The sequence below is a fragment of the Oxyura jamaicensis genome, chromosome 4 (assembly GCF_011077185.1).
Source record: "Oxyura jamaicensis isolate SHBP4307 breed ruddy duck chromosome 4, BPBGC_Ojam_1.0, whole genome shotgun sequence".
NCBI classification, from domain to species: domain Eukaryota; kingdom Metazoa; phylum Chordata; class Aves; order Anseriformes; family Anatidae; genus Oxyura; species Oxyura jamaicensis.
The window spans coordinates 32,191,633-32,213,786 of NC_048896.1; the positions used below are offsets into that span (position 1 = coordinate 32,191,633).

General features: G+C 36.3%; 1 protein-coding gene across 4 annotated transcripts in view; it reads left to right on the top strand.

Moving 5' to 3' along the window:
- Positions 1 to 22,154, top strand: part of GALNTL6 (polypeptide N-acetylgalactosaminyltransferase like 6) — a 452,994-nt gene that overhangs the window by 142,747 nt on the left and 288,093 nt on the right. For 2 of the 4 annotated variants that reach the window (XM_035324503.1, XM_035324500.1), the window contains exon 3: positions 21,812 to 21,891. The exons of the other annotated variants lie outside the window; for them this stretch is intronic. In XM_035324503.1, coding sequence (XP_035180394.1) covers positions 21,812 to 21,891 — 80 coding nt within the window. The remainder of the gene's footprint in view (positions 1 to 21,811; positions 21,892 to 22,154) is intronic. 4 annotated transcript variants of the gene reach the window in all.

The following is a 22,154-nucleotide window of genomic DNA, read 5'->3' on the forward strand; positions in this document are numbered from 1 at the left end:
TTGTAACAGAGTTTTTCAGAGTTGAGCCTTACTTTGCAAGATCTAAATAATTGCACAAGTACTTGCTGTTACAGGTTTAAAATTAAGAAAATGGTTTAAACCTGTGCTCTGCAGAAGACCCAGTCAAATATCCATTTTCAGTAGGTTAATTTCAGTCTTAAGTTTTACTCAGTAGATAATCCCACAAAATTATGTCTCTTCTTTTTTTTCTCCAGTTGTTCTACTGAAGTTTCTTGTATGCTAACGTTAATAGGAATTAAATAGAGTAATTTAAACCGGATTCTTATCCATTAACTTGGACAGGGCTGGAAATAACACAAGATACCTGACAAAAGTCTATAATGAACTTTTAATGCTACAAGGCGATTCTTCCTTTATTTAGAGGTCACTTGGTCTGGAAGCATTATAATTGGCAGTTGTCATTGTTTTCATTCCAGCAACGGTAATTTCTGAGACTAACCAGACTTTTCAATACGACATTTTCAGATGGAAATGTGAAAAACATCACTATTATAGGAGAAAATGCCTCCTGATTTAACAACTGAAAATTTTTAAATCAAAAGGCTGTGAGATTCAAAATGTAGAGGTTCCACCAATCTTATGGAAAGCATCATTTATTTTGATTACATAAAAGCTGCCGTAGATAGAAAGGTGTGAGTCATTCAGGAATGTGACAGCTGAAGATAGAAGTATTTTCTCAGAAGAGTATAGTGATGCTATCAGAGAAGGAAATCTGCAGAATTCTGATAGAGCATATGGCATATCTTGATAATTTTAAGTCTTTGGAATAGGCTTGTTTAATCTGTCTTGAGTTACTAGAGCAACTGAGGTCATTACTGAAAGGTTGACCTATCCTCTCTATAGCCCTATTCAGTTCTGTATCGCTCAGAAATTGTGTTAAAAGGGTCATAGGTTCAGTCTATATCACATGCTTCAGTTTCAACATCACTGGATTTTTGGTCTACTGTGACTGAAAAACCTAAATAATAAAAAGAACCTCAAATGGGATTAACTTCTCCTGTGAAATTCTGCAGTTATTTGTTACTGATATTTAAAAAAGAATTATTAGTAATACCGGCCTGTTTGTCTGCAACTCACTCACTTGTTGTATTTCCAAAGTTCTCTAAAGTTCTTTCTAAAGCGCTGTCTGAAATTCTTAGTGCAACTGGTAGTGCATGTTATTAATAACAATGTATGTGCAACTAATAATATAAATATTATGGTGAATGAAGCAGTTTTTGGTTTAAAATACACTAGGGATATTTTTGGTCAGGTAAAACTATCACTGAGATTTAATTATCTTCTGTTGTGTTGTTTACATGTATGCTTAGGTATATAAGCCCATACAAATACAGTCAACCTCAGATAGGATCACGACATGCAAATCTCATCTATGGCTCATATGAATTAAATTAAGAAGCTGTATGTTTCAAATGACTGCTTCAATGGTAGAATCCCATTGACTAAATGTATTTCAGCTTTATTTTTCACATTCCAGCATAAATAGTATGTTTGTATAGCATAAGAATTAGAGCTGAACAAAATTGTTATTGAAAGATTAAAAATATTTGTCTGGATATTACTGACCTCAAATTATTTCATTATATATATATATTTATATACATAATATATATATATTATTACATATATATATATTATATGTTTCAAACAATCTTAAATTTCTTCTATGGTGTTTTGGGCAATGAATAGAAAAAAAAAGATAATTATGTATGCATCTAATCATGACATCTGCATGCGTTGTTGCCTGTAGTTTCACACCATCTGAGTTAGAATATTCCTTGTGATGATGGCAGGAGCAGGGAAAACAAGTTTCTAGGTCAATGACAGAAACAACATTCATTTGTGTTCTGTCCTCTTCTGTACTTCCCTGCATGTGTAGGACATACCCTTTTCCCTTCCTCTGTTTTTCCCCCTTGCTTTCTGGGAGATCCTGTGCTCTTGGACTCCACTGTGCAACCTGGTTTGCATACTTCTGTTATCACTGCAGTACGGATATGCATAATGCTGGTGAGCAGGTGGGGAATTGCTGAAGGTGTCACTGCATTTTCTGTCCCACTGTTCATTGCCAGATGTGCCTGGTGTGGCTGAGAGCTAGACACACTGACAGTTCTGAGCCCTGAGCATATTCAGTAAATTTCATTCTTCTGTATGTGTTTCTTCCATTTTTGTGCAACATACAAGGGGTGTAAGTAGTCTTAATTTTACTATATTTGTAATAATTATTCACTGTGCCCTATTGATATACACGTATAATATATGTAAAAATACATATACATATCTAATATATTTACAAATATATTTTTTTCACATATAAATATATAACATACATAATATATAAATCCAAAATAATGTTACATTAGCGTAGTGTAGGTCTGTTATATGGTTGGCCTTGAAATTTAATAATGTCTATCTAAATGATACTTATGGTACATATAGCCCATATGTATAGTTTTGCTTTTAGTTTTGCTTTTTAACTATATATCTGCTTTGGGAAAAAAAAAATAATAAAAATCCATGCCTTATATTTTACTTTTAAAATGTTTTCAGTTTGTCCAAAAGCACAGTATATAACATGCACAAATCAGTTTCAACAGAAATTTATGATCAAAAAAATAATCTTCAGCTTGTTAAACTAGGCTAGATTTAAAAGTGTATAAACCGGTGCATAAGGATAGTGTATGTAAGGTTATCACAGAGACAACATTCATCCCTTAGTCTAAGTTTCTGCGAGAGTTTGCTCTGAGACTTGATTGAGGTTTGCTATTTACAACAGCCACAAAGGAAACATGAAAAAACTTTTGAGAGTATATGAATCATCGATGGCTACATTTCAATATTACAGCTGTCTAGAGAGGGCTAAGCATTTCTTACTACAACTATGAAGAGATTTCAAGATACATTTCTGTATCTTCTGCCTTTACATTAAGTATTATATTAAAGCAGTTAAAATTTGAACCATTTAAAAATGTCTCTTTTTTTAATTAAGAAAAAAATACATTTCTTTTATCAGTGATATAAGATTCCCACTTTTTTTAGTGCAGGTGGATTTATTTTTCTTTTTAGAATGGTAAAAATAATATATTTCATGTATTATTGAAATTGAAATCTGTTAATGAGTTTTAAAATTGTAGATTTTAAAAAGTATGCTTAGAATAGGGAAATACAATACATTATTCTTTTAGAAAGGTTTTTAATTCATTATTCCAAGGTATAACCCATTTTATTTTCCTGTGCTCGGTATGGGCTAATTAGTGGACTAAACAAGTAGAACATAGAAGTAGCTTATGTTCTTCTGTCATAAACACGTAGAATATGTAGGTTAACCTTGTACAGAAATGGTCTACCTTTATATCCGCTGATTTGCCAGAAAATACTCAGTCTGTCAGGTGGCAACACAGAAAGGGCCATACGATATCCTCAGGAAAGGGAGCTGACAAAGCCTGTGCTAATTGATAATTGCCTAGGTCTTCCACACAGCTTGCAAGCTGGAAAAGCAATAAATTTGTGGATGAGGCATACTTTTGCATAATTATGACCTCTGTCTGTCTGTCTGTCTGTCTCTCTCTCTCAAAAGCAAATACTCATTCTTTTGAATCGCTGTCTTTTAATGCATAGAGGCTATTTTTAATGATTTGCTTATTATTATACTTTGATGGTGCTTATAATAACTGTAGCTGGATAAACAGTTTTCTACAGTATTCTAGCATTTATTGAGAATAATGTGTTGTTACCCAAGAACCCTATCTAGGTGAAAAAAGTAAAGAGCTGCTGAAAATTCTAGATAGCAGCATTAGAGGAGAGCACAAAAAAAGAATAATTTTAAAGATAATACTACTTTCGTGCTATCCAATTAAAATACAGGTACTTTCTAAGGTGCTTTACAGTGTTATATGAGAACACTTTTCTTCTCTGATGACATTGCCTGAATTAAGCTCCAGTGCACCCTCCATATACTCTGGGACTATAGTCTGGGCTATATTTGCTTCTTCCTACGTTTTCAGCCTGTAGGAAGGGGTGTTTGGCTCACATGGGCATCTCAAGGGTCTTCTCCCTACAAAGGTTCTGTGCCATACTGGATTTGTTTCTCTCATGAGGGCTAATATAATTTCTCATGGCACTACATATTTTAGGATGCTAGACTGCATAAAATCTAAAATGCATGTCCCCACCATCAGTTCTATATGCACCAGAAGAACACAATGCCCATCAGCAATTTGTCTGTCATACATGCCCACTATAAGAGGGATACATGGACCTTGGACAACATGTAGAGGTCAGGGACCAAAGGCATATAAAAGTTTTAGATCTTCGGGAAAAGCAACAAAATTATTTGTGTCTATCCTTACTCCTTCATCCAGCTGTTCTTTCAGACAGTCCCCTTCTTGCAGGTCCTTTCTGGTAATGATGGTTAAGTGAGAGAGACAAAATACACATGACCTTCATGTATTAAATAGTTTATTTCCATTCTTATTTCATGTACTGCTCAGCTTCATTTCAGCTGTGCTCTTTAGCACATTCTTTTAAGAGTGAAGTCTATACTGAGAAGACAATCACAGCTGATGGCAGTTGTGTTAGCCCTACAAGAAGGTGATAGGTATTCCAATAACTTGTCAGCAGCTTACATGTGACAGCTACTCACAGTAGAAATGCTTTCTTGAAACATAGGTCACACTTCTCCAAAGGCAGTTGCAATGCAGGTCACAACCTTCAAATGGGTGTGTACAGACATATAGCAATCCATCATGCTAAAAGATGATGATTAAGTAGAAAACGGCTGGCATTCAGAATAAATTAAAGACCATAAAGATTTGCTTCTGTCTACATCTGTTTTGAATGTATAACAGCTGCTATACATTTTTGAATGTATGGTAGCTATAATACTTTAGTATTTGTGATTACATTACTATAATATACCATTTGTACATTTGTAGAGCTGATGTTTCACATAGCAACTAACAGCAAAGCATTAGAAAGACGTTTAGAACTTTAAGAGTTCTATCTACTTTCAGTTAATAAACATCCAAGCTAGAATTGTTACCAGTACATGGTAAACAACGTAATGACAGGTTTTATTTCTACATCTGCAAAGACTGTTCTATAGATTTTGATTCCTTTTTTTTTTTTTTTTTTTTCAGTCTTAGAGCTTTTTTGTTTGTATTTACTGAATGGAAATGTAGCAAATGATGATGAAAACCTTGTGAATTCACTGCAGGAATAAAAATTTGTGTGCTGCTCAGTGTACTACACACTACCAGTAATGCCTGTAGCCTTTTCAGCAGGCATTTCAAGGATTCATCATTAGTAAACAAGAGAATGAGATGTTTATAATTTTTGTCATGAAGTCAGTTGATTGTATTTTGCCAAAACGAAATAATTTTCTAAAATCTTATGTTTGTAAAACGTAAATATTAGTGAAATTGACATACACAATGAGAATACTGGTATTTAACTGTTTTGCATCAATGCTCTGTCCACGCAGTGCTTTTTTTTGTATGTAATATCCCAAACTCTTTACTCTGCTATGAATGGAAGCCAACTGTGGGATGGCCTGCATCCACGCTATGCAGCTACTTGCAGTCTCCAAAGGAGGGTGTCTCGATGAGAAACATCTGTTTGGGATGGTCCTTAGAATATGATCATTGCTGAAGTGCACCTAGGCTTGCTGGCAAGATAAAAGCATGACAGAGATCACCGTTAACAGTTTGCAGTGCTAAAGAGCTATGTTGCATTGCCCCAGATTACTCCCAGGCACTATTAAATGTGTTAGTACAGCTAGAGCCTGTTGCCCTTAATAGGCTGCATGCCACCCTGTCAGAGTATTACCGTTTGTGAAGCAACAAATTACATTAGTTGTCAGTGCTTCTGTGTCGTGCCTTGTTTAGCAATGTATCTGTTATCTAAACTTTTTTGATAGATGACAGCTTTTTCAATACTGATTTGACCTACCAACAGTGTGAACGATTTGTCTTCATGGTTTTTTCTTCCCTTGTTGGCTTTATTTTAACTTATGTTCCCTTTTTTATGACTGAGATGCGTTATGGAAAGTATATTCTGTGATGCGTGGCCTTCCTTTTTTTTCTTTTTCATAAATAGTACTGCATGGCTTTAGCATGATACTTTCTACAAAGACAGGCTGGTGTTTATAGCATTTGTTTTCAGGTACGTTAATTTAATTGCACACATCATGGCCTTAGTAGGGTGATGTTTTTTCTTGTAAATGATTCGTGGCGAGTCCAGAAGCCAGTTCACTGCATGGTTTCACCAGAGGCAGTCTGAAAGCTCAGGTTCACCACAAGTCACAGAAAATTGACCTCCATCTGTTGTTCCCCAGATTTAATTCACCTCAGGCTTAGTATGTTTCTGAGGTTGCATTTAGCAAGTAACTTGAGCAGATGGCCTTCTCTGGATATAGTTTTTCTTTAGTATTCCAAATCACTGTTTGGATGACTCTCAGGCCTCAAGAACAACTTTCTGGAGAAAACATTTAAGTCGTGATCTTCCCTTAGTTTCCAGTTCACAAAGCTGATGTCTGAGTTCCGTTGTGATGGGTCTGTGGTTACAGTAGTTGACTTGACTTTTAGGCTGACTTTATACTGTTAATTGCTTCATATTGTATAATGATTAATAGATGTGGTTATTATTATATTATGAATTCACATAATATGATGACACACTTGTATTTCTGTAGATACCGTATCTCTGTTTTTTTTCTGGCCAGTTACAGTTGTTTTTTTTTTTTTTTTAAAGACACTTGAAACTGGCTTTCAATACTTTTTACCTAGGGAAACAGCAGAATGTTTTCCGTACAGAATGTGCCAAGGAGCAGCAAGGGCCAAGCAGGGTGGTCAGGTTGCTCCTGACAAGGCTGGTGACATGGGCCCATAGGTAGGGGTCAGGATCAGGCCCAGTGAAGGGAGCCAGGGCTGGACAGGGCTGTGGGGACAAGGAGGCTGCCTGTGGGGTGGGTCTGGGGTCCAGGCCCAGTTTGGTGGCAGCAGCAGTTGCTCAGGCCAGATCGTGCAGCAGCCCAAATTGGTTCCCAAGGGCCAGGACTGGCCCTGCGGTGGCCACCCAACTACACTCATGGCCACTGGTGGGAAAGGAGCATGCTCACTGCTGTGGGCTCCATGTTTGCTGTGGGCCCCTGTAGCCAGACAGCAGAAGAGCTCAGGGCCCTGGCAAGATTCTAATAAAGGAATGCTGTATGATACAGCTTCCTAATAAACTGATTCATTCAAAAAACTGTGAAGTGATAAAAGAATGACCAGGACGTTATTGTTTGCTTTTAAGCTGCATTTTCATAAAGTTTGTATTCAGTGTTTGTGAAAAATATTCTTCACATTACATATATATATATAATCTATTTTGAGAATCACTTTTAAAATATTCACTGATGAAAAGATATATATTATACAAAACCTATGGTAATGTATGCACACAAATTCAAAGAAAAATTTTCAGAAAGATTTTTCTGCAGTGAGTCTTCCCTTTCAGCACAAGCATTAGCTATAGAAACCTGGTGATTAATCAAGCACTGATTCAAAGGATGATCCCAGCCTTTAAAGAGATGTAGAAAATGTTAATGGATGAAAAAAGAAGTTACAGCCAGTTGCCACAGAAATTGAATGAAGCTTGAGTTGAATGGATAGCTTTAGTTGAATTGCTTATTGGATGAATTGCTTGAGTTTCCCTTGCTACAGATATTGATAAAAGATATAGATTAGAAATAAAATGGTGGTGTTTTTCACCTCAGAAGAGACAGCAAGAGCTGAAAGGTTTTTCCCCTCTGCTGTGGGAAGAGCTCTTCCACTGTTGGTTATAACTTCTCTTGAAGGTCCAAGTTTCTCTTCAGGTCAGCTTAAGCAAAACTATTCTCATTCATATTGAAAATTGTATGCTGAACTGAAAGTGTTTAGAAACATTAAAAGAAACTGTTCATATACATAGACAACGTATATGTACGTATATGTATATACTTCTGTATACATGAAGCACATAAGTATGATGCCGAACACAGACTGTCTGATGTAGATGAATACCTGAACATATATTTCATAGAATTTCATAGAATGGCTCGGGTTGGAAGGGACCTTAAAGGTCAGCTAGCTCCTGACTTAAACCACTCCTGAATGCAGAACACCTGAAGAAAATGAAGCTGTGCATAGGACAGGTGCGTGTGTGCATTCCAGGACATGTTGGAGGGGTTTTCCAGGTTGGGTCATGTCATGGGGGAGATGTTGCAGCACACAAGTGATACACTTTCTGCAGGGTTTGGGCATACAGTAACACTTCTTGACTCCACAAGTCTATGGGCTTGATACAGGTAATCACTGAATGCTAGACCTGCCAGATGTCAGTATCATGCATGTATTCTTCAGGAAGAGCACTGTGACATGGTGCCTTTAATGACAGTACACTGCAATGTCATCAGTGCTGTGTCTGTGAGTGAGATGAAGAGGTACTGGGGGGCAGCAGTGCATGGGTCTTGTTGACTCTGTAAAAGTTGACAGGCCTGCTTAATTACAAGGGTATGTAAAAAGAAAATTGTGCCTTATAAAGTTTCCAAACCAGTCATAAAAGAATTAGGGAGCTAAAGAGTTGCTTCTGATTTAAGGATAGTGTGTGGTATCTTTCTTGAGGACAAACTGGAAACTTAGGTGTGTTTTTTTTTTTTTTTTTTTTTTTTTTTTTCCTCTGTCTTCAGGGAGATGCAACCTTTCCTGTTCATCCACAGAGCTGAGTATTTGTTCAGGCATCAACGTGTAAATTACTGTTGTATCTTTCTCCCTGGACTTGACAAAGGAAAAGAAGGCTACTGCTTTGACTATGCCTTACTGTTGTCCCTAGTCTAATACATCAGGTATTGTCTGCTTGATTTTTCTCTGCTCTCCCGAAGTGGTTTGGAGGTTATACCAGCTCTTTCATTACGTTTTGAAACATTGGCTTTCATCAGCCAGTAGCACTCAGCCTCAACCCTGATCTCATTTTTGTGTAGGTGCTTGGGACGAGCGTGAGGTAGGCTTCTATGAACTAATTTCTTAATTAAAAAAGAAAAATCCTTTGTTGTTATGGCTGTGCCTTGAATTTAGCGCTAGCCAGGTTCTTAGTGCAGTGAAAATATAATTTCCCATGCTGAATGAATTATACTGTTTTATTGCTTATATTTCTTTGCTCATCTGTTTAGACTTAGATTGTAAACATATTTGGGGTAAAACTAGGTTTTGCAGCTGAGCACAGTAGGCTGATGATTCTTAACTAGAGCTCTTAGACACTGTCATGAAACTATCATAAAGGCATAATTACAACTGCTCTAGGTACTGTTACAGAAAAGCTGTCCATGAAAACATTTATTAAAATTTGCTTGCACTCTGAAATTCCATTAAAAATGTTTTTTCCTTCTGTTAGATCTGCAGTTTGTATGAGTGCAGAGGTGTAGCTGTTCAGTTTAATGACAAAAACACACCTTTTTTTCTTCTGTTAATACCATTCATGCTGAGCACAGCTAAGAGCATAACTTCAGTTTCTTCCTTCTCCATCACCTGTACTGGATTTGATTATTCACCTGCAATTAAAGGATTAACTTGTGTAAATTTGGGGAGGCACATGAATATGCACAGATGTTTCTAGGGACTTTAATTTAGCTGCTCAGAAATGACTGTCAGAGGTTTGCTTCATTTAGTGTTTGTGGTGACTTGATCAGCTTTATCAGCTTTAAGTGATCAGCTTAAAGTGATGGGCTTTATCAGCTTTAAGTGATGGGCTTCTTCATTTGGCTCTATGCAAGTTCTGAGGGTACAGATATTGACACCTTTCTTCTAAAGTAACATGTAATGGTGACTTAATATAAATGTGGTGATAAATACTGTAATAAAAGAATCTTACTCTATCTTTAAATACATAGATATCTCAGATAATACTGAGATATCTTACAAATCACTATTGAGCTGTTAATATACATTTGTATGGTACGTGTGCCAAGCCATGGTGTACCAGAGAGATAATATACCATTCAGAAATGAAAATTTACCATTTAAATGGATGATATGTATTACAAATATGCTGTGCTAGTAACTCAGGTTTTAAAGAATTTCGTCTTTAAAAATAGCCTGGATACAAAATTCTAGTTTATATGTAAAGTTAGAGAGATCTGTAACTTTGAGTTTTATTTTTTATCTTTGTAATGTCTAGTATTTAATTTTGCCTCACTGTATTTATGTCAAGTGTGCTAGACTATGCCTCCAAAAACTGAATCTCTCCCAGAATGGTTTTCGCTCCGTCACTGCAAATCTTCAGAGGTGGTGGAGGAAAGGAGTCTCTTTTTCTCTCTTTTTTTTTATTAATATTTTTATTACTACTCCTGCTATAGCTGTCGGCATTGAAGTCTCCAGGATTGGAGACATGAGAGAAAAGGATCATCAGGGTGCAGCTATTACTATGGTTTTGTTTTTGCTTATGAATTTGTCATTGCAACGTTTGTCAGCTCTACAAGTTGCACTCAGTCCACCCAATGCAAGGGATGTGTGTGGACCCTCAGTTCGGACATTATTCTGTTAGAAATACTCCTGTGAATAGGACTATATACTTAATTACTTTCCCTTTCTTTGTGTTTTACATGAAAATTTTGCTTGTGGAAGAGTGCATTTCTCAGTAGCCCTTTTAAAGTGAGGTTTACTTCAATCTCTCTTTTTCCTCTATTGTATATTCTGGGTTTATGGTATTTCTGTGGTTGTGACCTTTATTAGCTTCCCTAGTGAACCTTCTTTCTCTATATAAGAACTAAGTCATAGCTCTGTGATGTCTTGAATGTCTTTGTATCGGAGACTTCATTAATGTTTAATATTCATAGATGAAAAGTGAAATTTAATGTCTCCATGTATTCCAATATATATTAAGCTGACAATTTAATGTGTTTCCTTTTTGACTCCTCTCCAGACCTGAGACATTTTAAAGTTCAGGGTTTTTGTGTATTGAAATATCCAGCTAAGAGAAAAAGGGGCTAATAATATTAATCCCCATAATTGTAACAGTCACTGGTAAAAAGTTAGTTTTTAAAGAATAGTTGTTTCATGGTGCTAGCTGAGATAATATCTTTTTTTCTCTGTGTCTACATGGCAGTAATTGTCCTGGTTGTAGAGAGAATTGGCCTTTAAGGGAGCCCTGGAGTTTGCCTTGGAGCCACTGAAGCGTAGCTGGATATCGGATCTGTTGGGGAACATAAGGATACCGAGTTCAGCCAAGGCAGCGCAAAGGGAATAAGAGTGTTTTATGTTTATGCACAGGGACTTAGCAAAGGCAGAACAGCAACACTCCTAAGCTCTCAGCCAGGAGGCCTGGTGAGAGCCAGCCTGCAGGAGGACGTGAGCATGCTGGGGAGAAAGCCTCTGCAAGGGCCAGGTTAACCAGCACCGCTGCTGTGACCCAGCAGGGGATGGGCAGGAAGGTCTGTTGTCTTGAGTGTACTGGAAAGCCTGCTCTCGAAGGAGGGGGTGATGGAAACGGTCTGTAAAACCAGGCTGCAGCACCTTTTCTCAGAGGTGAGGGCTATGGCAAGTGCAGTACCATTTCTTTGTGGTAGTTCTCGCAGAACTTACATGGCCTGAGTGGAATCAAAATCATTTCATGTATCCATCTGCTCAACACCACAGGAGGACCTCAGGTACAAATTCCTTAGATATGGTAACTAAAACTTACATTTTCAAACTTAAGTGCTGCCATCAGTAGGAACTGTGGGTAGTATGAAAATTAGGCTGTTTATATTAATAAGTAAACACATTTAAATTCCTGGCTTTGGACATGAGGCAGGGGGAAAATTTTCAAAATCTATAAAAGCAGTGTTTAGCAAAGGGGGATATAGCTGCTTCTGTTGAAAGAACTGTGATAATTATTCTCAATGTCTATCTTTTTTGTTGTTGTTGTTTTTAATTATATCTTATGTTTAAGAACCATTCACATAGCACACAGCTCCAGACCTATCAATTTGGTGTTTATATACTACAGGTAAAAAATAAATAAATAAATAAGTCATAGAAAAGCTGAAGGTCAAATCTTTAAAGTTATGTTTAATATACAGTAGCTTACCCTGTTCAGTGATGCATAACCTTAAATTCCTACCAAAAGAGTGGGAGACAAGGAATTAGAAATTAAAACTCAGTGTATCAATCAAAGCTGTTCTTTCACCTTACTTTAATATGCTATTCACATTCTGGCTGTTGATAAAATTAGATTTAATTAATCACAGTACTCCTTTTAGTGAAATATGCTGATTGGTTCTGTAATTGAAAACTATTGGCATAAAATGGAAAGGTCAGCTTAAATGGCATTAGACAGAGAGGATAATCTGTTTGTCCAATTCCAAAGTTTTTTGGTTCAGAGGAAAAAAAAAAATAAGAGGTCATTGTTTGAATTGAAAATAGTTCATTAAAAGTTCTCATAAATGTTCCCTCCTTCCAGTCCTGTTCCCATTCTCCCACCTGGGGAAGAGTTTCTGTGCATACCTGAAATGTGTTCTCACGACTAGGGGAAATATCAGTGCTATTTCAGGCACAAAAGGAGAAGGACAGGTCCTATTAGATCATCATTGCTAATAGTTTTTTTCTGGTAATTTTAAGTATATGAATCCTGTTGAACTTGAGTATTTTTGCAGGTTTGTGACGTAGTATCATCTTGATTGGCTTAATTACTTGTAAACATTGCAGTCATTTGTCCACTTTAAGAGAGTTCACTGCTGCTCCATAAAAAAAAAAAGTATAAGACTGGGTTGGAAATGTAATGTATGTAACTGTGTAACATGGGTATGTTAGGCTATTTTATTGTCAGTCAGAGAGGGTAAAAGCATATTACAATAAATAACTTAATCTTTCTTGCTTTCAGGAAATTGATTGCCTCAAGGTACTTGTCTTAGTTCTTTGTCCAGTTAGCATTGATATGGTTTTATTTGCCTTTTTTTTTTTTTTTTTTTTTTTTTAATAAGCAGAATGTACATCCCATTCTTAGTCTTACCCAATTACTAACAAAATAATGCAGTTTTCTTCAAAGGTTCATATATTCCTGGGGTCAGCAACAAGAGATGAAGAGAAGCTGAAAAAATAAGAGCATTTAGTCAAGAGGAGAGAATAATTTTCATGTCTATGAAATGTAGCTGCTGGAAAGGAAATACGTTATTCCTGTCCCTGGTGGAAAGAACAAAGAAATAAACGGCTTAAATTACGGCAAGTAATGCAGGTTAGATGAAAGGGGAAGTTTTCTAATTGCAAGAATAATGAAGCATTGAAGTATATATTGCCTTGAGAGATTGTGCAGTCTCTGTATTGGAGGTCTACGAGGGCAGATTAGTTAGATACTTCAAGGAAGCGTTTTAGGTATACCTGGTCCTGATTTGAGGTAGATTATGTCTCAAAGGAGCTTCCAGATATATTTTCATGATTCTGTCAATGATCATCAAATTTTGCGCTTTCATGCATGGCTTAAAACCTGCTATAGTAATGTACTTTCGGCATTTCAAAAATAAGGATAATTACTCATGACAACACAAAGGCAGTCTGCTTTTCCGTTGAGAGAACCCCATTTTGATAAATGTGGAGAATGACATTTTGACCTAAGATGTCTTGGTTTTTATTTATTTATGTTAATTATTATTTTGCATGGGCCTTTGTAAGATCATACAGCAAGTGGCTATGTATATCATTTAGTAGCTTTTTCTAAATTTAAGTGTGAATTTCCCCCTCCCAATGAATTTAGAGAGGAAGAATAAGTACAACTTACTCTCGCCATTTTTGCTGTTCACAATTGAGGTGACATACGTAGAATATAGTTTTGTTGATTTTTTTGAAATCTAATAGTTGTCTTCTTTAGATCCTACTACTCCAAAAGAAAAATGTTTTTTTTTTATTGGAATTGAAAAAAATGCAGAGGTTTCACCTAAAAACTGTTGAAACTATACCATCTTCTTTTTGTAAAATAATATCATAGTAACAGAAATAAGGTATCTGTTACTAGTCTATTATTTATGGGATAACCTATTTAAAGTGAATAAAGACAATAATTGAAAATAGTTTGTAAGTGAAACAAAACAAAAAGAACTAAATATAAAACTATTAAGAAAAAGCGGATAATGTTGAGTATTGAGCAAGTAGCCTAAGAAGTTGATTAAAATGCTGACATTTTTACTTCTCTTCCCCTGTAAAAAAAAAAAAAAAAAAAAAAAAAAAGTATCAATGAAATCCAAGCACGTAAAGTAGCTTGAGACAAGTGACTGTATAAAAGTCCTTTGCTTAATATCCTTTCTGTGGGCTTATCATTTTTTGTGCACACAATACTTGTCTTCATATATGTGAGAACTGAGCATTTCAAGAAAGGAAGGATATGTCATCTGTTGTTATTCTCACCTTAAAAATGAGAAAAAAAAGCAACAGGAGCTGTCACATTATCTTAGTATTAAGATTCTTCAGAGCTTCTTCAGTGTTAATTAACCTGTTCCAGATATCAACTGGATTTAGTTAAAGGATCAAAATCTATTCTAGTATATAAAGGCATTCATGGTATCCTAGTGTTATTCTTCAGCTAGTAAGAGATTAAAACCTTTTTCTCATGTGAAAGGAGCATGCTAAACAATGTTTCTCTACCAAATCTTCCTCAATTTACTTTATTTTTACAGAGTTAAAAAACATTTAGAAGAATGGCAAGAAAGAAAGTGTGGAAATGTGTATGAGATTGGGAATGGAATGAGCTCAGAGTTAAGTAAGATTCAGAAAGCATGATGAGGTGGAAAAAAAAAAACAAATCCACTTTATTAAAACCAGGAGGAAGGATTATAGTGCAGCCTGAATAAAATACAATTTCTCATAGGCAAAGTAAGTCAAACAGTTTATCTAAGGCAGCTTAGGAACTGTTTATTATCTTTTTAAAAAATAGATGAATTTTAGACATCCCATGTTTTCGCCCATGAACATGTACAGCCACCTAAAATTGCTTTAGATCCAAATTTCATCATGCTGGCATCAATAGCAAGACTGCCATCAGCCTCAATAAACCAGGACTGACTTCACACAAAAATTGTCATGCTTCCAAAGACCTTGGAAGAGGACAGCTTCATACTGTCTTAAGGCTGAAAGCTGAACAAGAATGCATACCTGTCAGTTATGGTTAATCAGCTTCCCTTCTGCAGCAGTCTTTGGAGTTTGACTAAAAATCTCTTAGACAGTGGGAAATTCTGTCCGATGCTGACATAAGGAAAGATTTCTTTGAGAGAGAGTAACGATACATACAGTGGAGCATCAGAAGCCTATTGATAAGAATTGGCATTGGGATTTGAACTGATTAGTTTGATTCAAGGTCTTTAAAATGCAAGATAAAAGTTTGTTTTCAGTGTAGGTTCATTACTTCTATTAATCAAAATAGGTTTTGTTTTCTTTAATCTAGTATAACCCAAATTTCAAATTCCAAAATAAGTTATTAATGACACATTTATATGGTATGTTTTAATAAATTCTTGAGCTGATGGATGTTTTTGAAGGAAGGAAGAAGCTCCTAATAGGAACAACATTATTTTCTGCAACTTATTTTTTGCATAGAAATTTACTTCCTAAAATAGATAATCTGGAGTATTTGTGAACAGGTGAGCCCTATTTGGCGCTCAACAAGATAGTGAAATGTTTTCTTTCTCCATACAAACCACAGATTCCATATGGACATCGCCAAAACCTTTAGTATGCTGCAAATCAGTGCTCTTGGGATATGAACTATTTTGTGGCATGGATCAGGAAAGAACCTCAAAAATACATTTTAAACATATCTATCTGTCAGTCTATCTATTTTTTTGTAAAATGTTCAGTCAGCTGTGTAAAGTAAAAAGTTACTGTATTTCACCTGTATGAGAGGCTGTTTTGTAGTAAGGTAATTTATCTATAGAGATTAGAATTTAAAGCTCATGAAAGCCCTTATTAAAAATCTATTACTCTTCTTTTGTAACAATTGAAGACTATACTTGTAGAAGGCTATTAGCTTTTACAAATACTCTGAGAGGCTAAATTAAGTTTTACCTTATCCTGTAGTTAAAAAAAATATGGAATATGCTCTCCATTGCTGCAGAAACTCAATTTTTGTAATATATATATATATATATATTTTATTGCTAAAGCATGCAAGATAGCAAGTTTGCCTAAAATAAGTTTCTGCATCTGACCTTTCTATAACAACAATTCTGTTACACCAGAATATGCCCAAAATCCATTCCTATTGAAAATATTGGTCAGCTTGGGTTATTTTTAAAAGAAAAGTAATAAATGGTAGCTATTTTTTTCTAATATTTCTGGGTCTGCTGGGTCAGAGGTATCAGATTTGCTGCAAAGCTGTTATCAGCTGTACCACAGAGGTTTGAAGAAAGTTACATTCATGAATAAAATGAAATTTTTGAGAAGTACAAGGTGCACCAAAGGGGAAAAAATAGAAAATGCTTCTGAAATATTGTTGCATGAGACGACAAAGTTGAAGTTTTCTCACTAAAGACTACCTGACTGTCCTTTAATTGCTTCATTCTGTACAGTTTCTAAAATGTTTTCAGTACTTTATGAGTATTAAAGGATAAGTGAGGATGAGCTTTTATTATAGGAAGTTCAAAGGTAAATGATTTTAGATGTATGTTAGCACAAGAAAATATGGCTATCCATCACCATTGAATTGATACCTCAAAGTGGGAAAAAATTTTGTGCTTAAAACACCCGACGTTGAATCCTACAAAACTGTAGTGTCTTGAGTTGCTGAAGTGGCTAATACAAAAACAGCATGATTCTTTCCATAGTGAAAATTTACAGACATTACTCTAAACGTGAGGAAAAATATGCTTATATAAAAATTTATTAGCAATAAGCTCTATCTTTTGCAATATTGCAAACTGCAGGTAGTCAAAAAATTAAACTGTGCCTAAACAGTAAATAGATCTCTCTCTCCCACCTTCTCTCTCCCCTGTTTTTAAATGACATTTTAAGAGTTAGCAAAATTATTAACAGTCTGATTCAAGCAGCATTAAAGTAACTTCAGGTATGATTTTAAAGCTGCTGAAAATGAATAATTAAGTACAGATGTAGACTTTTCTGCAAGGTTACATTGTTGTGCTGGGAAAGCACTCTTTCTTGACTTTGGCAAGTGCAAGAAGGAAATGATTTGGTGAATCAGCACACTATCAACGTGTGGTTTAGTTCATTTGGAGCTGTCATAGGAGCTCGTGTTATTTTAGTTTGGTTTCTTTTCACAAAGTTGGAATTGAGACAAGGGAAAATAAAACATTAAGAAAATATTGGTTTGGGTGTTGTTTTAGTTACTGAGCAAATCTGTCAGCAGCCTAGATCACCAGGCAGAAAGGGGTGGGAGTTGCTTTCTCTGATGAATCTTTTTTTATTATCCCATCAGTACAGATCCTACCTCCTGTCCTGTAGTCATTTAGGAAGCCAGAGTTCATTGCTGGACTTTGTAGGTCACAATTCATGGTGTTGGGGTTCAGCAGATACACAGGCGTCCAAATTCCTATGGAACTCTGTGCTTTTTATCTCCTTCCCACAGAACGGACCATACCCTTACTCCCCTCCTAAAGGGCTGGAGTGTCTGTCTCACGGGGAGAAGCTGAGAGCTGGCTCTGTTTAGCTTTAGGAAGACAAAGGGTCAGGGGCATGGTAACAGTAGGTATAAACACTTGGAACTGGGGCAGCCAGACCTTTCTTAGTTGTGCCAAGTGAAAGGGCACTATATGAAATACAGAAAAATCTGGTTAGACATGTTCTGATGTGCCCAGGAACTTAGTGTTCTTCATCCCAGTCAGCTGTATTCTTTGGGGGATGTGAATACTTCTGCGTGCAGTGTCTGAATGATTCTTAGCAGTCAGGAAATACAAATTACAACTCTCAGGTTGCTTCTCTTTTATAATAATAAGAGATGTTAGCATGTAATTTGTTGTTCATATGACAGAATAGATGAAATTGCCCTGATCCTTTTATTGAGGTGATAAAGAATATTTTAGAAATGTTAGGTGTTGAAAGAAATGAAGGAAATAGATATAGACATATACACGTTGGGCCTACCCTCCTATATACCAGAGTGGAAAAGCTTAGAATTTTTCTTGGGGTGTCACCTGATGTATTCAACATAAGAGTTCATGAGCCATTTTCCTGATAACTTCTGAAATGTATTCACTTAAAATTTTGTTTCCTGAACGACAGTGCATACCACAAGTTCTTCATGCAGGGATGATGAATGCAAGACTATATTAGCGCTAAAGAAGCTGTTAGTCTTCTCATCCCAATGTATGTTATTAGGCATCTGTAGTCTTGCACAGTTTGACATGATAAATCAAAACTCTCCAGTAGGCAAATGCATCCTTCCAGAGTTCTCATACACCCATTGCTCAAGCATATGTCCACTGGGTCAATACATAGGAAGTTGTGATGTTTTTAAAACCCATGTTGTAGCTTTATTTTTTTGTGCACGTTTGTGACTTCATCAATATAACTGTAGTGCAGCAATAACAATTTTTATACCCATCTATAAAATTTCTCAGTAATGAAATGCTTGGGAAGTTTGGCATTTTCTAAATAACCTTATTAACAACTTCAATTTGGAATTTATGGCATGATGTTACTGGCTTGTCCATGATACTCTAGAACCTAAAAGCACAGAAAGTCTGATGTAAGTGTTTCAGAAATTAAATAACCTTGAGTTATTCAGATGTCGCAGAGTAAATCAAGTGCTGCCCTTTTTTTGATGTGCTGGGCTAATTATTTCAACTAATGTAAATGTCATCGCAATGAACACTTATTTGCTGTCGCATAACAAATAAATGGCATGGGAAATCTGAGCGTTTGAAGAAATTTGTCATATCCTCAACTCTATATTGTATTGGTTCAAGTCAAGGATTTAGATGGTGATTTATTTTCATATTTTTGAAAAAAAGCTTTTAAGTTCAGTTAAAAATTAAGTAAAAAATAAAATTAAGTAAATAAAAGTCACTAATTATGCATGGATCTGTTCTGATTTTTTTCTTATTGAAAGATTCTGAGTGTTAGAGCCTATGCCACCTTCTCTTGTTAGCCAATACTAGTTGTCTACATTTTACTGCACAACATATGCTTCATCCTTGGCATCTTGCAGCCTAATGAGTGTACCCAGCTCGAGGGCAGTCATTTGCTTGGGGTGTGTGTGTTTGGATGTGTGCTGTAGAAGAGGTCCCATGAATGTCCCTCCAGTTCTCCCCAGGCATCTCCCACATCTCACCGAAGTGCTGCCCCCACAGCCAGTAGTTCTGGAAGGCAACGTCTGGCCAGTAGGTGTGTGGGACCACCTGGAACCGTCCATGAGCATTGCTGGTTGTTCCATCAGGAAGGGCAGCTGCTGCCTACCACCTGCAGCCTGCCCCAGTACCCACTGCAGCCATCGACCCCTCCTAGAGGGGCAGCATCCTGGAGAATGACCCTGAGAAGCATGTAATCTGTGGGTTCAAAGCTCTCAGCTGGTATTTTCAAGCTGTGCACTGCCTGCTTCTGGTGTGTTTTAGAGAAGGTCATGGTGGATCCAAAGTACTAGACTTAATACTTTTGTTTTATGGTGATGGGAACTTCATAGGTGCTTAACGACTGTGTTGTCCCTATTCACTCTGCATAGAGCTTCTATACAGATCTCAGTTATACATAGGCAGTTCAGGTTTGAGACCTTTTTCATTTGTTAGTCTAATGCTGAAGAGTTGAAGGGAAGGAGAGCCACACAGGCAATGGTCAGAGATTAAGCATAAAGGCACAGAGATGGGATAAGGTGATGTTTGGATTTTATTTTTTTCATTAGATCAGGCTGCCTTGTATCAAGCACCTCCTTAGGGGAAATAGCACTTTGGTTTTCATCCTGAATTTCTTTAGCTTGTCACTGCACCAGAATGGATGCTGCTTGTATGTGGAAGTGGGAGAGCCTTTGACTTCAAATTGTGTGTCTTACAGTGCTAATATTTCACTTTAATAGTCTTGTGCTAAAATTTAGTATAAGAAGAAAAAGGGTTAATCTTTAGGACTTTAGTAGTTTTCATGACTGTTCCACCTCTTGGGAAGGAAGCTTCATGAGAATGTCTGTGTTCCTATGCTTGTAATGATAGCAGAACTGAAATTTAGAAAATGGACACCTTGTGATTTTGGAGCTGATTTATAATAGACATATGGTGGTATATCCAATGATACCACCACTGAAAAACGATCCTTAGCTTTATTCTGATAAGTGAATGAATTTCATTGCTCAATGAATTTTCTTTTGTTTGTTTGTTTGTTTTGTTGTTGTGGGTGGTGGTGGGTTTTTTTGGTTGGTTGTGTTTTTTTTGTTGTTGTTTTTCTTTTTATCTAGTTCAGTCGCAGTAGTTGGTCAGGGCTCAGCATCTGTGTTAGGAAGAGGGAAAAAATAGTGAATTGTCTTTTTTTACGCAACAGTGTTTACAATCACTATACAAAACCTTTTATTTAAAGAATGAAGGTGAATCAGACAGTGGTTGCCTTTATTCTTCTCTTGAAAAATCCCTGAAAATGCATAATGTCAGTGCTTCTATACCACGTTTCTTTCCCATGTGCATCTTTCCTGAGCAGGAACAAGTGCCTATGTTCTATGTAAGATTATTTCCTGAAATTCATTAAACAATTGGAAATGGTTGTGCTGATCAGCTTTAATAATGTTTTGTTAATGCAGTAGTTGCTTGTATATTGGTGTTCAACAAAATAACCCTAGAGCTAGTGAGTAAATCCTTAGGCTCAAAATGAATCTGTAATTATCTCTTGTATTTTTTAGAAAGGTGCATTTCCACTGATACATCATCTTCCTTTGCCTGAGACCCCTTTAATTGTCTGTCTCCTCAGAGTGAAATTAAAAATAAATGAGTTATTCAGTGAAGGCACTTGTTTCTGAGTTTGAGCTTTCAAATGTCACAGCAGAGAAGCTTTTTTCCCCTATGAGGAATTTAATAGTCTGCAAGCAAGATTTTTTTGATAATTGTGCTATTTTTTGGGCTCATCATATTCTCTGTAATTGAGCCAGATGTTGAATCTTCTCTAGAGGAGAAGGATCTTCTGAGTCTATGTAGTACTTTATCAGTCTTGCATCCCCAAAGGTTTGAGGTTAATGTAAAAATGAAATAGTAAGGCAGATGTTGTATGTAATGTTGCTGTAGGTGGGTAATCCCTCTTGGTCCGAAACACTTAAAGATGTGCAACTCACAGCTGCATACTAGTTGTAACAAATGGTTGGATGATAAATTGTTGTAGGATTTTTTTGACATCCAGTCACAATCCAGCTCTTTGTATGCAGAGTGACTTTCACTATTTTAATAGTGTTGCAATGATAAAAAACAGTTCTTAAATTCAAGAGGCTAAGGGCTATAGAGACAGATTGCACTGTTTGTGAGTAACTTACAGAAATGTTTGGGAAGGGAAAACCCTGAACATGTTTCAGCTTGTCTTCTCTGCTGGTTTCTCATTTCCATATAACAATGTATCACTAAAGAATTTGTGTAACTAAAACTTTGTCTCATTAAGAATTGTTTCACAAACCAGTAAGCAATTAGTCACTAAATCCAAGAAGGCAGTAGTGATATTTAATATGACTAAGTTGAGTGCTTTTTGCTTTTGTGCACTACTGTGAATCTGTGGCCTGATTTTTGAGGTAAATGAATTTCAGTTGATTTCATTTGGTATATTCACAATAGAGAAAAGTATTTTTAATATATAGGAATCCAGTTTGCATTGGTCAGACCTTGAACTTAACCATGGCTGCCTATCTGAAGGGACACCTAAAACAAAAGCCGATCAGGAGGGCTATGGGAAATCTGGTTTTGTAGGAGCACCTTCAAGCCTCATGAATGAGGTAGGCACTCCGACTGCATTGCTTCTGTTCTAGGGTGATGTGCTTGTGGGTGCCCGGTCCTTCTCTTTTCTTATACTGTGGTTTCCACTGGAAGGAAGCCCTGCTGAATACCTGGGGAGGAATCATAACGTTCTCCAGTCTTACCGTGTTACAGTGCCTCAGACATACCAAAGAGTATTCTTGCCTTTTGGTGTACACACAGTTACAAAAGTGTAGACTAAAATTTCGCACCAGTGTTGCCGTGTTGCTCCTGTTTAATTATA